The following is a 24,433-nucleotide window of genomic DNA, read 5'->3' as shown; positions in this document are numbered from 1 at the left end:
AGGTAAAATTCGATGTTTAATTTGCCGTTGGACAAAAATGGCAACTCCACCACCAATTCCAGTAAACCTGTCAAATCGATGAACCACATAATGTGGATTACTTTTCAATTTTACATTTGGTTTAAGAAAAGTTTCTGTCACAATGGCAATATGAATTTTGTGAACTTTGAGAAAATTATAAAATTCATCTTCACTCGATTTCAAAGATCGAGCATTCCAATTTAAAATATTCAAATAATTATTTAACATCACTGTTAAATTTTAAATTCATTATAATATTATTTGCAAATTTCCATCCGATTTGAAATGCTTCAAAAAGTGATGAAGTCGAATTCATTTGGATGATCATTTGAAAAAGTTGATCTTGTAGGTAGATCATTTTATTTTCAGTTATATCGCCTAAATCGACTTCATTTAAAGAAGCGAATGGCATTGAAGGAATATTTGTAGGTAGACTGCCATTAGAAGAAGATGATTTGGCCGGTCTACCTATTAATAAATTGTTTTCGTTAGAAGAAGAACTGCAAGGCGGTCCTGTGTTTTGATTATTTACATTAGAAGAAATAGGAGATAGATTTCTACCTAATATACCAGCATAACTGACATTAGAAGAAGATGATGACGAGGTCGATCTACCTGTTAATAAATTGTTTTCGTTAGAAGACGAATTGGCAGGTGCCTTAGAAGAATTTTCAGGTATGTTCTGTAAATTTAAGGTCGTTGATTTGACTTGTTGTCTAAGCGAACGAGCGTTTAAAATTTTTTCCCTGACAGGACATTTCAAATAATTGGATTTATGATTTCCATTGCGATTTGAACATGAAAATTTATCAGTGGTTTCATTCATTGGACAAACGTCTTTCGAATGCGATTTACCACAATTCAAACACCGTATATCCATATGACAATTTTTGGTTCCATGGCCGAAGCCTTGGCAACGACGACATTGCGTTAAGTTTGCAATACGATTATGCCGTTTATAATGTTCCCAATGAATTTTAATGTGGGAAATGAAACGTACTTTTTCTAAAGTTTTCAAATTGTTTACATCACTTCGATTGAAGTGTATTAGGTAAAGTTCATGGGAAATTCCAGAGCGTGGTTTAGAAGTACCATTCGCTCTTTTTTTCATAAGTATTACTTGGGAAGGGGCAAAACCAAGCAATTCTTTTATTTCATTTTTAATTTCATCAATACTTTGATCATTTGATAATCCTTTCAAGACAGCCTTGAAGGGTCTGTCTGATTTTATATCATATGAATAAAATTTATGAAGTTTTTCGGACAAATATCGAATAAGACGTTCGTAATCTTCTAATCCATCCACCAAGACTCGAAATTCTCCTCTTCGTCCGATTTGAAATGAGACTTTTACTTCCGGGAGAAAAGTAGAAAGCTCAGTACGGAATGCTTTGAAGTCGGAAATCATCACCGTCACTGGTGGCATAGATTGATGTTTCTTCCCAGAACGACAAGCGTCCATTTTGGGAATTTTCGAAGAATTTTCTTCTATGTCGCTACAATCGGATTCAGGAAGAATCTCGTAAATTTTGCTAGACGGAATAGAATCTACGGAAGGGAAGTCCGTCCGTTGTGTTTTTTTTACATTCAGATTCTATAAGATCGTGAATGTTATTAGAAAAATTTTGAATAACGGATTGTGATTTATTCCGTATTGAATTATTTTTAGCCTTAGGCTTGTTGCCTTTCCGGTTGGACGCAGGCATTTTTGAAATTAATGAAATTTTAAATTAAATTAACTAGGCTAAATTAGTCTTCGATTAGACTCCTAGCTAGCCTTAAAAAAGGCTGATTAATTTCTTAGTCACTCTAATATCACTCTTTGTATCACTTAGTCACTTAGTTAGTGATTCAGGTAGCCTTGAAAAAGACTGAAGCCTTGAATCAATGAAACTCTAGGTAGCCAGAAAAAAATTCCAGGAGCCAAGAGCTATACGCGTGCGGTGCGAACGACTGTTCAACACCGACTCTTACAGTGAAACCTGTTTTGCCTTTCTCATATAGAAAGGCTATGCAATCACTGTGAAAACCGACTTTTTAACCGAGGCCCGGAGGGCCGAATTTCATATACCATTCGACTCAGCTCAATGAACTGAGCAAATGTGTGTGTGTGTGTGTGTGTGTGTGTGTGTGTGTGTATGCATGTAACAAAAATATGCACTCACTTTTCTCAAAGATGGCTAAACCGATTTCCACAAACTAAGATTCAAATGAAACGTCTCATGGTTCCATAGTCTGCTATTGAATTTCATCTCGACCCAACTTTAGGTTCCGGAGATATAGGATGATATGTACCAAAAAATGGAAAATATATGTACTACCTTTTCTCAAACATGGCTGAACCGATTTGCACACACTAAGATTTAAATGAAAGGTATTATGATCTCATAGTATGCTATTGAATTTCATTTGGATCCGACTTCCGGTTCCGGAGTTACATGATAATATGTGAAAATTAGAGAAAAAGTGTGCACTCAATTTTCTCTGTAACGGCTCAACCGATTTTTGCAAACTAAGATTTAAATGAAAGGTCTTATAGTTTCCTAAAAATTTGAAAACATTTTATCCAGATCCGACTATCGGTTACGAAACTAAAGCGTGATAAGTGGATAAGTCAAAAACAGGTGCAAATCCCATAAAACTGTCTAATAAATTCTTCTAGTTTGCCTAGCTTGTTAGTTTGTGGATATAAAAACCTAACTCGACACTACCGGTCCCCTCTTTTCCTGTTCCGGAAGCACCGAAAGTGGTGAAGAGCCGATTTTCACAAATTTTGATTTGAATTAAAGCTCATATTATCTTTTAAGCTACTGTAAAATTTTATCCGGATCCGACCTCCGGTTACGCAGCTACAGGGCGATGAGTGTCAAAGATTTCAAATCGCCATGTAGAATGACAATATGTACAACACCGGTACGTGGTTACACGGTGGAAAAAAAACACAAAATGAACTATATTGTGATATTGGTAAGAGACGGTGCTGCGGTTGATAAAAATTTTAGCTATTTTATGATAAGAGCGACCGAAAGAATAAAAGAATGTAAAGCCGGGATAAAACAAATTGTATAAAAATCTATTTTAATCCACCTAGTGGTGTAATGATGCCTTTCTCATGTATAATATTGTGGTATTCTATTCAAAAATTTGTTCTTTGATTTTTGAAAGAAACCAAGAGATTGTATGTACATTAACTAGTATAACATACAGAATAAAACAGTGCTTTGATTGCGTAGGTTATCATTAAGAAAACGAAGTGGGTTCACTATTATATGCACTTCCGGCACCGGAACCCGAGAACCGGTAAAATCAAAGTCGGTTCGCACGGCCATCAACTAACATGACATACAAACTCTACTAGTACGCACTCTACATTACGATTTAAATGTTTGTTGCATCCGAAAATATGCAGTAATTTTTGGAAGGACCATAAGACCTATCAATTGACCCTAAGATTGGGAATAACGGTTTAGTGTCCAGTTTATAACATTTTTATTAATATTTATGATGTTGTGAGTAATATGAGGAAGGCATCAAAACACTACTAGGTGGATTAAAACAGGGTTTTGTTCTGTTCGATAGATTGGCCCTATAACCCTATAACAGCAGTAACAAGATTCGAGTTTTTTCTCTGCAGTATTGCTTCTTAGAACCGAAGCAAAGATATTGTATCCGATTTTATCACAATTCGTTGATTGAAAATCGAATAATCCACTAAATAATCTGGCGATTCTACTGATGAGATGACTATTTGTAAATTAACCCTCTATCGCTCATTCAAAATTTTGTATTCCGTGCAACATCAATTAGCTGGAACAATCCCGTGGGGCTGATCCTTGTAGATTTTTATCAAATTTCTGAAACTGCTCAACGGTGAGCATTCATTCTAGAAAGAAGGGTATTACATTCCCTTCGTGATTACATCTGGAATGCATCTGCCGTATCATAGAATAAAACTTTTGCCGTAATTGATGCATCAACATTATCTAAATTATAAGCACTTTAAATTTTACTGCTAATTTTGAACAAATGCTTGGTTTCCGAAATTTTACCAAAGCAGTTCTGCTCGTCTACATTTCTATCTCTCTCTCTCTCTTTCTGAACAATTGTTTTTCACGGCTCCACAGTAAGTGTAAGAGATCGTTTTGAAACAAGTCCTGTGAGTCATCCGTCCTTGCCATATGAGGCACGACGAGCAGTTAACTAAGCACAAACAGAATGCATACATTTGAATGACAAACGAACCTTGCTGCAGTGATGAATCTGAAACAGGATTTCCCCTAATCTATTCACTTGAATCGGTAACATTGCAATTTAAAATCCGGTGTTTCCGGAACAAAAGAGTCAAACGAATATAACAGTTTCAGTTTTCACCCAACTCAACAATTCTGCTTGTGCTTGCCCACCACCACCACCACCACCACCACCGTAAAAATCTAGTACAAGACATGCAAGCTTTCGACTGTGTCTGACTGACTAGTATTATCAGCCAGCAAAGTGCAAAGTGGAAAACCAAATCCATTGTGTAAATGAGACCTGCTTCAATTCGACTTGGCTCTGGATAAAAGTCAACAATAAGGTTTCAAAGGAGCTGAGATGGTTTCGACTTTGCCGGTTGTGAGTCCCTGCTCTGCTTTTTGATGCAACGAATATAAATGCAATTCAAGCGACGATCGATTCAAGTATTGAACTCCAAAGGACCGAATCCAGTAAGTTTTCTTGCATCGTACGAGCAGAGTGATTTTTTCTCTCTCTCTCTCGTCGTTCTATCACAGAAAATAGACATCCATGTAGAGATTTCAATGTGTGAACGAAATTCAACGGTTGTTGGGCAAATTGATCACCAAGTATCACAAGATGCGCTTCGAGGCGCTATGGGCTGTTGCGTTCGAGCTTGCATGCAATAGGAATTCATGCGTGCAAAATCGTACGCAACGGTGATTTTAACGAATTTTCACTTGTAAAAGTATGTAAAGCAACACAGCTTTTTTCAGTAAAGTTTCTCCTAGATTGAACGTCTGTTCTCTGTGGTTCCATCCTTGTGACTTTCTGTGGTTATTTGCTTCATTTTGCAGATTAGCCAGGTTCTTTTGGGTAACGAAACGAAATCGAAACCCGGTCGGTTTCTAGTCGGGAAAGCGTCTCACCAACGGCGCCCCTTTGAAGAAAGGAAAAGCGACTGGCAATGGATGCACAGAGTTAAAAGGAACTTCAGATTTATAACTTTTTGAAAGAGTTCACGGTCGGACCGCCATGTACAATCAATTTCGTCCTGTCGGTTCTGGTCCAACATGACAATCCGGCATACTTAAATCGAAAAAGAAACTCACTGCACTGCTCTGTTATTATGCAACCAGATTGTTACGTTTTGAATAGAAAATTAAGATATGCAAAATTTGTATGCAGAATGTTAAGGACGCCCGAAAATTTATTTCTCTTCCACAGGGTACTGGCCGTTTGGCGTAACGTGGTGTAACATTTACGTGACCTGCGATGTTTTGGCGTGTTCGGCAAGTATCCTGCACATGTGCTTCATCAGTCTGGGACGCTATTTGGGCATCCGGAATCCACTCGGGAGCCGGCATCATTCTACGAAGCGACTGACGGGGATCAAAATAGCGCTTGTGTGGTTGCTGGCAATGCTAGTCTCCAGTTCGATTACCGTTTTAGGTGAGTCATCGGGGAAGGGGATTGGCACGGGTACCGAATTCGGTGGAAGCGATAAGTGAGTAGGTGAAGCTCTACATCTGGTATGAACCAAGAAGCCAAATGCAAATTCTCTATGGAAGTGCTGGTAGCATACGGTAGTGGATTCATTTTTCTTTTACTTGGAACATCCGACCTGTGTGCATATGTGTATGTGTGTGGGCTGTCAATTCTGTCGTTATTCGATGAAATTCCCAATCCACCAGAGACATGTGGTGTTAGTTACGACACGGTTTATTAGCTGCGGATTTGTAATGCAGATTTAATAAATTCAATTGTGACGAAGCTGACTGTGACCTTAAAGTGAATCCGACGGAATTGATTGATAATGAAGACATCTTTCTCCACAGGTATTATCAACGAAAATAACATCATGCCCGGACCGCGAGAGTGCGTGATCAACAATCGAGCTTTCTTCGTGTTCGGTTCTCTAGTCGCATTCTACATCCCTATGGTGATGATGGTAATTACGTACGCATTAACGGTGCAACTACTGCGAAAAAAGGCCAGATTCCTTGCCCAGCACCCGGAAGGAGAGCTGTTTCGACGGTGAGTCTAATCGCTATTAATACATTTCTGTATAGAAAGAATTAATAAAGTAAGAAAGTAAAGAAGTAGAGAAGTAAAGAAGTAAAGAAGTAAAGAAGTAAAGAAGTAAAGAAGTAAAGAAGTAAAGAAGTAAAGAAGTAAAGAAGTAAAGAAGTAAAGAAGTAAAGAAGTAAAGAAGTAAAGAAGTAAAGAAGTAAAGAAGTAAAGAAGTAAAGAAGTAAAGAAGTAAAGAAGTAAAGAAGTAAAGAAGTAAAGAAGTAAAGAAGTAAAGAAGTAAAGAAGTAAAGAAGTAAAGAAGTAAAGAAGTAAAGAAGTAAAGAAGTAAAGAAGTAAAGAAGTAAAGAAGTAAAGAAGTAAAGAAGTAAAGAAGTAAAGAAGTAAAGAAGTAAAGAAGTAAAGAAGTAAAGAAGTAAAGAAGTAAAGAAGTAAAGAAGTAAAGAAGTAAAGAAGTAAAGAAGTAAAGAAGTAAAGAAGTAAAGAAGTAAAGAAGTAAAGAAGTAAAGAAGTAAAGAAGTAAAGAAGTAAAGAAGTAAAGAAGTAAAGAAGTAAAGAAGTAAAGAAGTAAAGAAGTAAAGAAGTAAAGAAGTAAAGAAGTAAAGAAGTAAAGAAGTAAAGAAGTAAAGAAGTAAAGAAGTAAAGAAGTAAAGAAGTAAAGAAGTAAAGAAGTAAAGAAGTAAAGAAGTAAAGAAGTAAAGAAGTAAAGAAGTAAAGAAGTAAAGAAGTAAAGAAGTAAAGAAGTAAAGAAGTAAAGAAGTAAAGAAGTAAAGAAGTAAAGAAGTAAAGAAGTAAAGAAGTAAAGAAGTAAAGAAGTAAAGAAGTAAAGAAGTAAAGAAGTAAAGAAGTAAAGAAGTAAAGAAGTAAAGAAGTAAAGAAGTAAAGAAGTAAAGAAGTAAAGAAGTAAAGAAGTAAAGAAGTAAAGAAGTAAAGAAGTAAAGAAGTAAAGAAGTAAAGAAGTAAAGAAGTAAAGAAGTAAAGAAGTAAAGAAGTAAAGAAGTAAAGAAGTAAAGAAGTAAAGAAGTAAAGAAGTAAAGAAGTAAAGAAGTAAAGAAGTAAAGAAGTAAAGAAGTAAAGAAGTAAAGAAGTAAAGAAGTAAAGAAGTAAAGAAGTAAAGAAGTAAAGAAGTAAAGAAGTAAAGAAGTAAAGAAGTAAAGAAGTAAAGAAGTAAAGAAGTAAAGAAGTAAAGAAGTAAAGAAGTAAAGAAGTAAAGAAGTAAAGAAGTAAAGAAGTAAAGAAGTAAAGAAGTAAAGAAGTAAAGAAGTAAAGAAGTAAAGAAGTAAAGAAGTAAAGAAGTAAAGAAGTAAAGAAGTAAAGAAGTAAAGAAGTAAAGAAGTAAAGAAGTAAAGAAGTAAAGAAGTAAAGAAGTAAAGAAGTAAAGAAGTAAAGAAGTAAAGAAGTAAAGAAGTAAAGAAGTAAAGAAGTAAAGAAGTAAAGAAGTAAAGAAGTAAAGAAGTAAAGAAGTAAAGAAGTAAAGAAGTAAAGAAGTAAAGAAGTAAAGAAGTAAAGAAGTAAAGAAGTAAAGAAGTAAAGAAGTAAAGAAGTAAAGAAGTAAAGAAGTAAAGAAGTAAAGAAGTAAAGAAGTAAAGAAGTAAAGAAGTAAAGAAGTAAAGAAGTAAAGAAGTAAAGAAGTAAAGAAGTAAAGAAGTAAAGAAGTAAAGAAGTAAAGAAGTAAAGAAGTAAAGAAGTAAAGAAGTAAAGAAGTAAAGAAGTAAAGAAGTAAAGAAGTAAAGAAGTAAAGAAGTAAGAATTTAGCCAAAACCCAGAAGCAACCAGAAACCAGAAAACAGAAACAGAAGGCAGAAGACAGAAGACAGAAGACAGAAGACAGAAGACAGAAGACAGAAGACAGAAGACAGAAGACAGAAGACAGAAGACAGAAGACAGAAGACAGAAGACAGAAGACAGAAGACAGAAGACAGAAGACAGAAGACAGAAGACAGAAGACAGAAGACAGAAGACAGAAGACAGAAGACAGAAGACAGAAGACAGAAGACAGAAGACAGAAGACAGAAGACAGAAGACAGAAGACAGAAGACAGAAGACAGAAGACAGAAGACAGAAGACAGAAGACAGAAGACAGAAGACAGAAGACAGAAGACAGAAGACAGAAGACAGAAGACAGAAGACAGAAGACAGAAGACAGAAGACAGAAGACAGAAGACAGAAGACAGAAGACAGAAGACAGAAGACAGAAGACAGAAGACAGAAGACAGAAGACAGAAGACAGAAGACAGAAGACAGAAGACAGAAGACAGAAGACAGAAGATGTCATTAACAAAATTTTTAAAATAATCTATTCCCTTTAAAAAAAATTAATTCCATTTCACAAATCGGTTTCTCTTTCCTATAGGCTCGGTGGTCGTATGGCAGTATCAAAGCACTCATCTACTGGAGCGGGAGCTGGTCTCCCACTTCAAGCGGATACGTCCTGTGCAATTGTTTCCAAAGACTCGCTGGAGCTGCAGAGGAATAACATGAATAATAACAACTGCAAACAGCAGTCCCCCACCGGAATGGCGTCGTGGCGGCTTCATGGGTCAAATTTAGACCGGTAGGTTGATACTACGAGATTGGTCAAAATTGAAAACGATAGCCGGGTCGGAGAGAAACATTTGTGCAGGTTTCCAGCAAGATCAAATTTCACAGAAATTTCCAACCTTTCCTAATAGATTGATTCGCGATACGTTTTTTTTAAATTCGTTAATTAAAACATGGCATCTGGTCTCATTTTTCAACCTTTAATCGTCTCTACCGGGACGAGAAATGCGAACATGGTTGAATTGGATTACCTACTGAAATGTGGGAATTCCACCATTTCAAATAAAAAAAATGGAATCTTTTCAAGTTCTTCTCCATTTGACATTTACTTTGAATTTAAAACACGGTGTCTTCACCTAGCTTATCGTTAAATACAGAAGTAAACAGTTGCTCTGTCGGATTGATTGGGTCTGATTCGCCACTCACGAACAATCAGTCACCTACTGGCAGCAACAGCAAAAAAAAACGCCGATCGCCATCATTAAATTTAATGCATGATTCCGAAATTCAATTACCAGCCCGGTTTCTTTCACTTTGCTCTAATAAAAAGGTTTTCTTTCCCGTTTCCGTGCAGGATTGGCATCATCTCGGGAGCACACCCGGTAACCGGGTACAGCAACGGTGGAACCGGCGGTCCGGTGAGCAGCAGCCCTTCTACTCCAATCGCCGGGTCAGGCTCACGGGCAGTTCTGAAGCGGGGCCAGCAGCAGCAACTGCATCAATACCACCCGCAGCAGCACCACCATCATCACAACCGGCGCCATCATCATCATCGCCATTCGCCGCAGCCGGGCGGCACTTGCGACCAGAGCACCCAAACGCCCGATAGCATCGAGCGGGAGACGAGACGGCGGCAAAAATTTCGCTCCTTCCGGCTGAACCTGAACAGTGTGCCAACGCCGAGCATAAATTTCAATCTGAAATTTCTGGCTAGTAAAAAGCGTAGCAACCTCTCGGCGAACGCGGTGGCCACGGAGCAAAAAGCTACCAAGGTATAATTGATTGCATTTCATTATTACTCGCCCGGTTCGCTACTTTTAACACCCCGTACAGTGCACTGCATTCCCATTGGTGCCGTTTGCTGGTTGAATTCACAGTTGGTACAAGTAGATTTCACTGTGGAAGCTCATTTTTTTTCTCCGAGAGCCAAAGGGTATATATTATAAGCAGAATTCAAGATTTCTGTCAGGTTGACATATCACCGGGCAAATATATTAACTCGTCAGAGTTCTCCCTCTCCCTCTCTCGTTCACCTATATCTCTATTATCAATATATCTTCTGAAACTCAACACAATAAATTTGCTCCGTTCGTGCAGTATTTGGTTAGCAACTTTGTAAAAATTTGTAGGTGCAATTTGGTCGGTAGTTAAGGCTAGCGATTTGTTTGCGGTGCACTTGAATGCAATGTTTGATCACCACAATAACACAGCAATAAATTCCAAACTAAGGTTGTTCATTAGGGTGGGACAAGGTTGTAGAGAAAAACATGAAATTTATTTTCTCGCTCCACCAAACTTTTTGTGTTCTTTTTGGGTCCCATAAGCACCATGCAAAATTTTAGCTTGATCTGAGAAACTATATTTTCGCGCCCGAGGTCTAAAGTTTATATGGGATTTACTATGGCGAAGTTTACTTTTGACAAAAAAATCGGCTGGAGATCAACCTATGAACTCTAAACATCAGTGCGTATTTCATTTTTGTAGGAAATTTAACGAGAAAGAAAAACTTCGAACGGTTTTTTTTAACGATATCTTTTATTCAGGCCTATTTGCGTACAAGCGTACGTGGCCGATTGAGCCGATTTTTTAAATAATTTTTTTTTGAGTTGGATCTCGTTGTCACCCTTTTTCTAGGGGGAGAGGAGCTTCCATTTCCCGCCTGCGAGGATTGCACTTCGTTTGTGGTTCGTCTCGTCATCCATTGCCGCATTGATGGTATTGTTGTCGATTTCCGTCTTCTTTTCGTAGCTAGTTGCTGTAGATGAACCTTGTTGTATATTGGTTGCAATTGCTGGTTGGTTGGAGGATAAGTTGTTAACTGCAGCCGGTGTAGTTTGTTCTATAGGGGATGATGATGATGGATTCGTTGAAGGGGATGCTTCATTGTTGTTGGTGGCTGTCAAAGGTGTACTGGGATTGCTTGGGGTTTGTGTGAAGGAAGTACCGTTGTCCTTTGGTGTGGTTGTCTCCTTGTCCAGTTTATCACATGGCTTACCGTAGTGAACAGCTTTTTGGCAATATTTACATGTGGGCATCTGATTGCCATAGGTAACAAGTGATTTGCACGGAATTCGTGTATATTGACCGAAAATTACACAAGAAGGTATAGGCTACATCAAGTGTATGCGTAATAAACGCCATTTAGAATACCGGGGAAACAATTCTTCCACTTTTTCGATAGAGAGAATCTCTCCGTATTGGGACATAGTTTTGCGAATATAAGAATCGGTGACGCTTGAGTGAAGATCATGCACACGCACTTCTATAGCACTATCATCCATATATACTGGAATGTTGTACTTAATGGTCTCGTGCTCCACATAGTGCACATTGTTATTGTCTTTTGCGAGTTGAATTGCATTCAACTCTTTATAAAACTTGACGTAAATAACATTATTTGTCTTATTGCATTGAAGTAAATGCACACGTTTAATGTCAAGATGCATTTGCTCCTTAAGCAAACCTTCAAGTTTTCGTATTGAAGGTCGAATTTTGCACTGCCTGAAGTCAACAACAATTGCATTCTTTCGTGTCGGCGGTAGCTTTTGTTCGTTTGGTTCACTCATTTCGAGGTCTATTGTTCCCTACACAATACTGTACTTGGTTTTTTCTGTCCCGAACATAAGCGGTTTTGTTTTATCGACTGACTTGGATGAAATGTAAAACCGAACTGAACTTCGAACGGTTGATCAGAGTTGTTTGATTTCTTAACGATAGTTACTCAGCTTAGTACGAAGGTTTTTTCAAGTGACAAGCCATGTTCCAAAACTCACTGTAAAGACTCAAAAAAGTCTATTTTTTTAATTTGAAGAAACAGGTCAATGGAGTCAATATTTTCGAAAAACTCAAATCCTCAACTTTTCCAAAAATACAAACTCTCTATCTCTTATAATTTAGAAGATACGGACAATACTGTTTTATGCAAACAAAAGCATAATTTACATAAGGGGCATTCCACGCAAAATCAGCCACCCATTTATTTTTCATCTAACTATTTTTTCGGTAAAGAACTCGAGAATTTTTAAAAAGGGCGTATGTATTTTTGCATTTCACAAAAAATGCCTATTTCAAATCGTTGTAACTCGGAAACCGTTAATTATACAAAAATGGCATTCAGGAAGAAGTTGTAGGGAATCGATTGGGCACTCTAAAAAAATACACTGAAAAAAAAATTTGATTTTTTTACCTTTTTTATATATATATAAAACAGGTATAAAATTCGCTTAAACTTTAGAACAATTTTCCGAGGCCAGGAGAGCCGAATGTCAAATACCAATCGATTCAGCTCAACGAACTGAACAAATGTCCGTGTGTGTATGTGTGTTGTCAATTAAGAGGTCGAGATCTCAGAGATGGCTGGACCGATTTTGATCAAACTAGTCGCAAATGAAAGGTCTCCCCGTCACCCAGAATGCTATAGAATGGTTTTGAGATCGGATGTTTACTTTTCGAGTTATACGAAGTTTTATGTCAAAATTTTCAGTTTTTTGACAGTATCTGTCACAATTGACCTTGAAAACAAAATATATTTTCAGACTTAGATTGTTAAAATCCGTCCATTTTTAACGGAGATATCGATATTTTTGTGTTAGCGACTTTTTCCCCTTTTTCAGCAGTAGAAGTTTTGAGCGCTGTCTGGCAAAGAAATGCTTGGGAAAAACATAAGTACCCAAAAGACAGTGTACAGCATGACATTTTGCCTCGGACCGATTTCAGCACTGTTCGTTTTTGGCAACATAATTGTTTGTATATGACATAAATAAACTATACGATGGCAGCATTTTCGAGTTGATAACAATTCCATAATAATATTGATTTAAACTACTTATAGCAATAAATGCTGGAAGAACATAACACCCATATACCATTCAAATTAGTTCTTCGAGATCAGCTAATGCGTGTGTGATAATAATTTCAAAATAAATAATTTCACTCAATTTTTTTCGGAGATTACTCAACCGTTTTCTACAAACTCAGATCCATATGAAAAGTCGTATGCTTCCAAACAAGATTCCTGAATTCCTGAATTATGTTTGGTTCCAGCCTCTGGTTCCGGAACTACGGGATGATATGTGAAACGAAATTTAAATTGTGTATTTCATTTTTCTCGTAAATGACTGAACCGTTTTAAGATTCAAATGAAGTCTAAGAATTATCTTAGATTCAAATGAAAAGTCTTTAGATTCTATAAGACATCTTGCTTTTCAGTCGGATCCAACTTCCGATTTCAGGGATACAGGGTGACAGTATAAAAATGTATATTTCATATGAATTATTCAGGTTTATCGGGTTTTCAGATTTGGATAGTCGATAACCAAATAAACTTGTTTCATTTTTGGTTGTGTTGGCACCAAAAAAATTAATTCTCACTACGATGCCTCAAAGATGTCTACATTGATTTTCAAACATTTTGAAACAAATGTAAACTATACAGCTACTCAGGTGATTTTGTCAGACTTCGGCTACACCGAATTTCGAATTCCGGTTCCAGTATCGAGTCATTTCTCAAAGCTCAATCGTTTTCTCAAAAAAGCCAAATCGAATTTCAGCGATATAGAAGATGACATTCCCGAAAAGATTTAAAGTTGGACTCACTAATATTGTAATTTATTCGTCATATGGCCATACGAATCGGTTTGGGTTATGCTGGTTCCTGAGTACCGGCTCTGGAAGTACCTCAAATTACCCTAAACTCTAAAATGGAAATTACTTCGACACATCATAGAATGTTTAATCGATTGTTACACTTTTAGATTCAAATGCGATCCGATTTGCAGTTCGACATTACAGAGTAATGAGTGATTAAAATCGCAAATTGCCACTTAAAACGACGGACATTAGAATAATGCCATGAAAACTGAAACACCGAAGAATATTCATGCATAAAACACATGGGGATTGACAAAAAAAGGTATCATCTCGCTGCTAGGCGGATTAAGCACGTTTTGCCTTTCTCATATAGAAAGGTTATGAAATCACTTGAAAAACCGACTAGTGAAAATTGGCCCGGAAAATTGTGGAAAAACTAGTGAAAATTGGCCAAGTGTCATATACCATTCGACTCAGTTCATCGAACTGAGCAATGTCTGTGTGTGTGTGTGTGTGTGTGTGTGTGTGTGTGTGTGTGTGTGTGTGTGTGTGTGTGTGTGTGTGTGTGTGTGTGTGTGTGTGTGTGTGTGTGTGTGTGTGTGTGTGTGTGTGTGTGTGTGTGTGTGTGTGTGTGTGTGTGTGTATGTGTCAAATAATCTCACTAGGTTTTCTCGAAGATGGCTGAACCAATTTTGACAAACTTAGATTCAAATGAAAGGTCTCGTGGCCCCATACGGAATTCCTGAATTTCATCCGGATCCGACTTCCGGTTCCGGAGTTATAGGGTAAAGTGTGTCCAATATTGTACACCGTCACTTAAACCGGCGAAACAAAAAACGTAAAAAATTTCCTAAACTGGTCTCGAAGCTACACAAATCGATAGTCATTTTCAGTAGGCAACTAAACAAACCGATTCCAACTATCCTGGTTCCCGGTATCCGGTTCCGGAAGTACCGGAAATAGTGGTCATATATACCAAAACGAATCTCACTTACTTTTCTCAGCGATGGTTTGACCGATTTCCACAAACTGAGATTCAAATGAAAGGTCTCGTGGTCACAAACGGAATTCCTGAATTTCATCCGGATCCGAATTCCGGTTCCGGAGTTTTAGGATAAAGTGTGTTCAATTATACACCGTCACTTGAAATATTTTCGGATGCAACAAACATTTAAATCGTAATTTAGACTGCGTACTAGTAGAGTTTGTGTGTCATATTAGTTGGTAACCGTACGAACCGACTTTGATAACACCGGTTCTCGGGTTCCGGTGCCGGAAGTGCATATGATAGTGAACCCACTTCGTTTTTTTAAGGATGGCTTACGCAATAAAAGCACTGTTTTATTCTGTATTTTATGCACAAAAAATCTCTTGGTTTCTTTCAAAAATCGAAGAGAAAAATTTTGAATGGAATACCACAATATTATATGTACATGAGAAAGGCATAATTACACCACTAGGTGGATTAAAACAGGTTTTTTTGTTAACATTTATTATAAAGTTCTTATTAAAACCTACAGATTGATGGCTATCCCATCCGTGCTGTTTTGAAAAATGAAGAAGTTCCAGCTAAAACAATTTACAGATATATTCGAAATTTAAATTTCTCGTTAAAAGATAATCATTTAAACAGTAGAATAGTAGTATTCTATAGGTTAAAGGCAATAAATTTGTTCGTGATATCCTCATGATATCTTTCAATTCTGCTCTGCCCATTCATATAATTGTTTTGCAGTTGTGATTGGATGTTCATGTAGTTTAGCCAAACTTTCACGTCGTGCCATTCGCTTTAAATTACCCCCGAGTGCATCACATGGTCCTTTACCATGAGAAGTTGCAAGAAAATGCCACTCAGCATCAATGTTATACGTTGATTTAAATTTACAGAGACTGAAATAAATACCTGAACCGCGATGGTATCGTGTTTAAGCACTTCTGAAATCACAATGAAACTTAAATGTTTAAGCTTTTCTGATTCTCTATAATAAATTTCAAACGGATGAACGGTTGCTTGATCATTGCTCTAATAGTGGCTTTGAACAGCATCCTGAAGCACAAATGAAAAATTTCCTAAAAAACATCACAAATAATTACAATTTCTCCTGTCTTTAAATTACATTTTGCCTTTTCAAGAAAATCAGATTGCTGATTTTTAATAAAATCATGATTCACAAGTTTTTCTAATTTTTCGCAAAAATATACTTCAAATTCTTCTACTGGTTTGACAAATTTCTCTAGATCACATCTGTCAGTAGAAACCCATTGTTCAAATCTTATCTCAGTCAAATCACGTTCCTCGAAATTGTCTAAAACGCTTCTCTCCAGATCTTGTGTCGCTGGACAACCTTTGCATTCACGGATGTAGTAGGATCTTTTTGACGAGTCACATAATAGCTTTTTGAAATAATAATTCTTATCATCATATTTTAAATAATTTTCAACAGCATGAATCATTAATGAAACATTCTCATGGATTGTGCGAACACATATGTTATGTGAACCAGAACTTCCAAGCAACTTGCAGTGTTTTGGTTTTAATGCTGCAAATGTACTAAATCCAATATTTCGATCTGGAAATTCCTCCTTATAACCCAAATAAATTTCTTTCAATGATGAATAAAGCAATCGTTTTTGTTTGCGTTCACACTTACCATTCATTTTGACTGTGACGCAATCTCTTGATCCCGGCATTACTGTGCTGACGTCATCGCTGTTGAAATATTGAAGCACCTCGTTTTCTATCGTTTCGTTCTTGCTGCGTCCCGTTTTTTTTTTGGCTTTTTTTCGTCCGTTGATTCTCTTGCCTTCGACACAATGTTTTTGTTCGCCTTGAATTGGGTGGCTATTTTCACCTTTGACCCAGAGTTTGGCAAGACTGACAACAAACGCACTTGTTCATTCCTAGTGCAATCAGGCTTAGCAAACTGCTCTATCATTTTAGTAGTCACTTCATCCAACTCTGCTGCTCTCGTATTGAGTAATTCTGGATCTTCTTCATCCGCCGGGAACCCGAATATTTGCTTTTTTATACCTATTGAAATATCAGAATATTTTTCTCGTGGATAATTACCATTCCGGGTTTTCTTCGTTGATATCGGAGACACGTTGATTCCTGCGATGCCCTTGTTGAAGTGTTCAATGTTGTGTGCTCTTGAATACTCCGCCGCGACTGATGTTTCAGAAGATGCTGAGTTGATTGAAGTACTTCCTCTAAATCGTATTGCGATGTGGATGGTTGTGGTTCCGTTGTTGACTGCCCTTCTGTTTCCGACGTATGACTTTCATTATAAGCCCGCCTAGGACAGCGATCACAAATGCTTAACGTGGTATTCAATTTAACCTTGCACTTTTGAGCTTCTAATTTCCCAATTATGGTTTCTGTGATTTGGAAAAATTTTCCGAAACACACAAAACCAAGAAAAGGTTTAGAACATTTTGGGAAACCCATATTGTAGTATTGTAACTGTTTCGAAAGGGATTTGTTATAAACTGGTATCTGTTCTACGATGCATAGCTAATTAATTATTGAGAAAAAAAATTTGCCATTTTTGTACAATTAACTTTCCTAGTTCCCGAGTTACAACGATTTGAAAAAGGTAATTTTTGTGAAATGCAAAAATACATACGCCCTTTTTAAAAATCAGTCGTGAGTTGGATTGACCTCTCCATCGGTTCAAAACTTATGGTTTGCCATACTGAAGCCATGTGTCAACATGTGTCGACAAGTTAAGCCCGTATCCGAGCGAATTGCGCTGCGGTACGCTCCGCGCTTCCGGGTCGTAATTGAAAAATTCACTGGCCCGAAAGTATTGATCTTTCCACTCTGAAACTTTGCCAAGATTGAGTTAAACCCCTAAGGCTTCTATTTTCAACAAAAAAAAGAAAAAAATTAGGCCCAAGTCTTAAATGTTTTTATTTGTTTATTAATTTTCAATTTTTTCATTATAATAACACTTAAAGTTGTTTTATGGAATCGCTTATTTGAAAGCTAAGAAAAAGATGCATATTTCATGTCTTGGAAGAACTTTTATATCTTTATTGGATTTTACAATAGAGGCTGTTGAAAAAGGCTTTTTTTTAAACGCGAAACTTCAAAAAATTATATTTCGAAAATTCCACGTACCATATTGAAATAAAAAAAAACCGTGTCGAATATTTTCGAGTTCTTTGCCGAAAAAAAATAGATGAAAAAAAAATTTTGGGTGCCTGATTTTGCGTGGAATGCCCCATAAATATTTGTGTTTTTACAGTAAGGTTTGCAGCATGGTTTGTCACTTAAAAAGTTCTTCATTCGTCAAGACAACAAACAACTCAGATCAACCGCTATAGCATAATAAAAGAAAGCAAAATCATATTGCCACCACTAGCAGCAGTGATGCTAGATATATTAAGGAAAAAGCCATCGTTCGGACCTTGTGTCGGTTTTCATTTAAAAACTGTTTTTTTTTACAAATGTCGGATTGTTTTGGAGTCTTCGAAGTTTTTCTTCCTCGATAAATTTCCTACAAAAATGACATACGCACTGATTTTTAGAGTTCATAGGTTGTTCTCTAGTCGATTTTTACCTTTTTTTATAAATATAAAATCATATACCAATCGATTCATCTCGACGAACTGAGCAAATGTCCGTGTGTGTGTCTGTATGTGTGTTGTCAACTAAGAGGTAGAGATCTCGGAGATGGCTGGACCGATTTTGATCAAACTAGTCGCAAATGAAAGGTCTCCCCGTCACCCAAAACGCTATTGAATGGGTTTGAGATAGGATGTTTACTTTTTGAGTTATACGAAGTTTTATGTCAAAATTTTCAGTTTTTTGACAGTATCTGTCACAATTGACCTTGAAAACAGAATATGTTTTCAGACTTAGATTCCGCACGGTAATAGCTATCCAACAAGCCATAGATTGTTAAAATCCGTCCATTTTTAACGGAGATATCGAATTTTTTGTGTAAGCGACTTTTCCCCCATATTCCAGCAGTAGAAGTTCTGAGCGCTGTATGGCAAAGAAAGGCTTGGGAGCAACGTAAAACACGATTTTTTATACTGTTACATACAATAGTTTCTAAGTACCAAAAAGACTGTGAACAGCATTATTTTTCATGACATTTTGCCTCGGACCAATTTTAGCACGGTTCGTTTTTGGCAACATAATCGTTCGAATATGACATATTGGAAAGATGGCAGTACTTCCGAATTCTGAACAATTTCATAACTATATTGATTTAAACTGCTTACAGCAATAAATGCTGGAAGAACAAAACACCCATATACCATTTGAATCAGTTCGTCGAGATCAGCAAATGCGTATGTGACAAATAATTTCACTCAATTTTTTACCTTATTTTCGAAGATGACTCAACCGTTTTCTACAAACTCAGTTTCATATGAAAATTCGTATGCTCCTAAACAAGGTTCCTGAATTATGTTTGGATCCGACTTCTGGTTCCGGAACTACAGGATGATATGTGAAACGAAATTGAAATTGTGTAACTTATTTTCCTCGTAGATGGCTGAACCGATCTAAGATTCAAATGATATCTAAGAATCATCTAAGATTTGCTGATTTGAATAGTCGACAACCAAATAAACTTATTTCAGTTTTAGTGGTATTCAGTTTTCGATTCGGAAGGCACCCAACAATTTAACTCGTACTACGATTTCTCAAAGATGTCTATACTGATTTTTAAACATATTGAAACAAATGTAAACTAATCAGGTGAATTTGTCTGACTTCGGCTACACCGATTTTCGAATTCCGGCTCCAGTATCGAATCGTTTCTCAAAGCTCAATCGTTTTCTCAAATAAAGCCAAATCGAATTTCAGAAAAAAATTCAAATTAAAATAAACTTATAGTCTCACACAAAATTAATTAATTTTATTCAATGCTGACTTCCGATTCTGGAATTACAGGAGGATTGCAATTTATTCGTCATATGGCCATTCGAATCGGTTTGGTTTATGCTGGTTCCTGAATACCGGCTCTGGAAGTACCTTAAATTACCGTAAATTCTAAAGTGGAACTCACTTCGACATGTCATGAAAAGTTTAATCTATTGTAACCATTTTAGATAGAGTAATGAGTGATTAAAATGTCAAATTGCAGCTTAAAACGACGGTCATTAAAATAATGTCATGAAAACCGAAGAATATTCATGAAAAAAACACATGCGGATTGATAAAAAAAGGTGTCATCTCACTGCTAGGTGGATTAAACACGTTTTTTTTTTGTAAAAAGTGAATTTCTCCATACTAAATCCCATACAAACTTTAAACCTCGGACGCGAAAACATAGTTTCTCCGATCGAGCTAAAATTTTGCATGGTGCTTATGGGACCCAAAGAAACACGAAAAGTTTAGTGGAGCTGAAATCAATATTTTGTCCCACCCTATTGTTCATGTGCCGAAAAGATGAATGGGTAATGTCAGCGATGCACCCGCACGGACCTAACTACGATTAGAGTTAATAATTGACATATTCGAACACCAAAGTTCTTCTTATATTCCTAAAAGAGACGGTTGTCTTTTTATTTTTCCCGTTCGAAGCTCCATCTGAACTTCAGTGTCTGCATAGTGAGGTTTGTGTACAAAATCGGTGTACCAAAATTTTTAAATCAAATGAAGATTTCATAGGGTGTTTGGGTTTTTGCAATCATGTAGTTCACATGAAGTGCGCGAAGCTGAACAAGCCGTTTTTTGGAGGTAATTGACAAGAACCCGAATTTGCTCTGAATTTGTGACGAATGCTGTAAATTGATAACTTGCTTGCTTTCGCGAGACTGTTTCCTCCATTGGGTGTGTTGTTTCAGCCATTGATGAAAAAAAAACTGAGTCGATATGTCCTGAGCTGAAGTAGAAATTACAAAAAATATCCAGCAAATATCTCGCATAATAATAATAATAATAATAATAATAATAATAATAATAATAATAATAATAATAATAATAATAATAGTAATAATAATAATAAAAATAATAATAATAATAATAATAATAAGAATAATATTAATAATACGTATTTAACGGTGAAAACGGATTGGAATTCACTGAACCGCCCATTTGTGAAAAAGTTACAAAATGAAATCACGTAAAAAGAAAGTTCTTAACCAAAATTGATTTAGTTTGGAATCAACCGGCACTGTGAGCAGTTCGAGAGATTGCGTCATATTGCTACTGGTCGTTTGTATTGGAGAAAAAAACAACGATGGGGAGCATTATACAAAATCAGCTGTCCTAATGGCTCTAAATGTTATCTAAATAACAATTAAGATTACTTCTTTAAACATCGAAGGTAGCATAATCAGTTTAGTGCAAATTAATTGTGAAACTCGCACCAAAAGAGTGCAAATAAGCCAGTATTTGGCTTCTTCGCAAACTGTGCAAACGAAATCACATAAAAAGAAAACTCTTTACTAAAATTATTTTAGTATTGATTGTGTGCAATTCTGCTGCAGGACGGACAAAAGAAGTTAAGCCTTCTACGCCAGGAAAAAACGAACGATTTTGTTATTTTGACCTACTATGTTCACCGTTCGCAGAGCGGTTTTCGTTCCAAACAAGTGCAGAAAATTCATCAAAGTATGAACACAACGAGAGAATACATGTACAAATCGACAGTTCTAAGGGTCATAAATGATTGTGTTATAATCCGCAATTACGACCAAATCATTTAGTTCCTAACCCTTTTCAGTGTCACCATTTCATTTCCTCATATTCATTAGTTTGATTTCGTAAAATCGAATTTTAATCAGAATAAGTGTCGTCACTAATAAATACAAGTCCAATTTTATTGGTGTCGCGACTCGGTGCGGAAAGTTTGTGCGTCGTTCGTCAAATGAGAGGCAACCGATTTGTTCGAAATTTTGCTCGTGGAAATAATTATCAGCTGTGTTGAAAGTTGAAGAAATGGTAACTTGAGATTTTACTTGAAATTCATGGGTAGAACAATATGCCAAAATACATGTGCATTTTTACAGGGATCGGCCCCTTGTCGACAGCAGTTTTACGTCAATCTCGCGGTTATGTCTCTAACTTTACCTACTACAAGTTTATTAAAACTGATTATTTAGTTCTTTCAGTTTGCAGATCTTGTCAAAACTTAATTTTAGCTGAAATGTTTCAAAAGCAATTGTGAAATTTCATTCAGATTCGACTTCCGGCTCCGTAATTACAGAGCGATGAGTGTCAAAACTTAAAAACCGCCATATAAAATGACGTTGCAAAACCAGTACGCACCGGTACCGAAAATACAACGTCGCTTTTACGAACGATGCACACAACGTGCGCACTTAGATTAGATTACTAATATCAGCTGTTCAAATCTCGGTAGCTGATTTTTTCAGAAAGGTACTGCTGTCAAGAAATGTTTATTTGTATAGATATATGAGTAAAATGAGAATGTTCGATAGCTCGACTGTTCTAAGCTCTTCAAAAGATGAAAAAATACCGATCTATTGGAGAGTACGCTCCACTGGAATTTCATCTTTGTCACTTTGTTTAAATAGAACATTTTCTGACCAATGTTTGTTAGATTCCGAAAAAAAAACTCGAGGATGAAACTTTTTATGAATTTTGCAGGCTCCTTTGTGTGATTTCTAACTAACCTTTCCAACTGGTGTTCAACATTGGTAGCTCAAACAAAACTAGCACTAACTATGATAAATCAACATACATTTATTTTTTGCATTTCAGGTTCTCGGACTGGTGTTTTTCACCTTCGTGTTCTGCTGGGCACCGTTTTTCATACTGAATATTATCTTTGCGGCGTGTCCCGAAGTGAAAGTCCCGGAACGGATAGTCAACATCTGCCTATGGCTGGGCTACGTCTCATCGACCATCAATCCAATCATCTACACAATCTTCAATAAGACCTTCCGGGCGGCTTTTATTCGACTTTTGCGCTGCCGATGCGAAAAGTAATGCTCGCTCTTGACTCCCTGCGAGTCCACTAGCTAATGTTGAGAATAATTGAGTTCTGTTTTCTTCTCTCCCTCCGTAGATCGGGCCGCCCATCGAGGTATCGATCCGTGACCGACAGCCGGGGAACCATCAGTCTCTGTACCCCGTCGGCACTACCGTTGGCCATTTCGATGCAAGGGGCACCGCTTCTGACGCCGAACAGTACTCAAGTGACACCGCTCAGTGATTTTCGTGGAAGCTACGAGATCACCGATGACGATTGTTAGATCTCCTCGCTGTACCTGTCCTGATTGTATTAAATGAAGAAAGAAAATAAGAACAACTAGTATATAATTGGTACTCCTACAAACTATCTTCCTAAATTAACGAGAAAACGTAGTATGTATGTATTGATGTATTGACGTATGGACTGCTCAGCAGTTGGACCAGTTGATCAAAATATAACGCAGGTTTTAAAAGCAAACATTAGTTACCAAATAGATCATAAGTAAATGAAATTGTGCGCACATCCATCCTCACCCAAAAATCCCATTCACTAGTCAGATGTTTGGAATTGTAAAACTAAAGCAATGTAAACCCAAAGTATTACAGTTACAATTTATTAGTGAGCAGAATACAGACCCTAGCAGTTAGGTCCTTTGTCGATGTGAAGACGAAATGATGTTAAAATAAAGATTATACTGTTTGACGTTTGATACTGTTGTTATTCTTGTTGGTTGCAAGGATCATTGGCTCTCGTTACATATGTTCACGGGATTGAATTTCGTAGTCTTTTCCGTTATCAACTTCCACGCTGGATCTCGATTTTACCCAACCTGAGAACAATGTGTCATGTTGACCAAATTTCACGTACCCTCTTTGAAAATTTAGATGCCGCACGTGAATCTTTTGTAACTTGTTAAAAGGATCGTTCATCAATCATGCAACTTTGTAACTTTATGGAAAATCGTGCATTTGTTTCGTGTTCCATGAAATCAGAGGGTCATAAAGCTGATAATTGATGTAACATTTGAAAATGGTATATGCTAATAATGTGAATAGTATAATAATTAAAATATTTGTACAGTGTACTTTGAGATCTAGTTTTTGTAGTTTAACATTTTAGTATTCATAGATTTCATATCCTCATATCTTTTCAGTATATGTTTGTAACAAAATATTTGCTGGTTCATGTAATATAACCGCGTGAGAGCACAAATTGGTTTGCGTGAGTCATTATTTTGAATTGTAAATGCATCCGTTAAACGTGAGCATCCTTTGTTGAACCCAACAACTTAATTTTTCTCCATGATATCGGAAATGTGATCAACAATTTTCAATAAAATTTTCAGTAGTATGAGATATCCGAAAATATCTCAAAATTTAAATTTTCTTGAATGTTTGGTATGAACAAACAACGCGCAAAATTTCAAACACATGAATTGAACGAATCATCACACAAAACGTATCGTGCAAAACCAACGCATGGAAATACAGAATAGTTTTCAGTGATTGAGTGCTGTAAGCTTACGGAACACTAATAGAGCAGACACTAACTGTTGATGGTTATAAACCATGAGTATTTTTAATTGACATGTTATGCATGTTGTTCAAGACGGTCAATTTAGTCATTCATTTAGTCATTTATAACGAAAATGCTCTTGTAAATCATTTTCTCGCCTATTGCGAAATTTTTCATTTTTTGGTACATATTAAAATCTGTTCCTTGTATCCTCTGATTTTTTTTTAAAATTTATTACTTAAACATTGCTATACGTTTCAGATACCATACACTTCCCACTTCCCCAACCCCCTGAAAATTCAAAAATATTAATGTTTTGCGTTATAAATTTAAAATATTTGGTTTCATTTGATTTTTTGTAAAATTTTTGGTAAGATTCGACATGAATGTATTTCTAT

General features: G+C 36.5%; 1 protein-coding gene across 1 annotated transcript in view; it reads left to right on the top strand.

The window, feature by feature from the left end:
* Nucleotides 1-23,229, top strand: part of LOC131432785 (uncharacterized) — a 151,244-nt gene extending 128,015 nt beyond the window's left edge. Inside the window, exons 4-9 of the mRNA XM_058599297.1 lie at nucleotides 5,464-5,688; nucleotides 6,075-6,273; nucleotides 8,621-8,821; nucleotides 9,383-9,800; nucleotides 22,307-22,530; nucleotides 22,614-23,229. Coding sequence (XP_058455280.1) covers nucleotides 5,464-5,688; nucleotides 6,075-6,273; nucleotides 8,621-8,821; nucleotides 9,383-9,800; nucleotides 22,307-22,530; nucleotides 22,614-22,800 — 1,454 coding nt within the window. The 3' untranslated portion in view covers nucleotides 22,801-23,229. The remainder of the gene's footprint in view (nucleotides 1-5,463; nucleotides 5,689-6,074; nucleotides 6,274-8,620; nucleotides 8,822-9,382; nucleotides 9,801-22,306; nucleotides 22,531-22,613) is intronic.
* The last annotated feature ends 1,204 nt before the right edge of the window (nucleotides 23,230-24,433 follow it).

Source organism: Malaya genurostris, chromosome 2 (genome assembly GCF_030247185.1).
Source record: "Malaya genurostris strain Urasoe2022 chromosome 2, Malgen_1.1, whole genome shotgun sequence".
In the NCBI taxonomy this organism is placed as follows: domain Eukaryota; kingdom Metazoa; phylum Arthropoda; class Insecta; order Diptera; family Culicidae; genus Malaya; species Malaya genurostris.
This window is presented reverse-complemented; position numbering and strand designations above follow the sequence as displayed.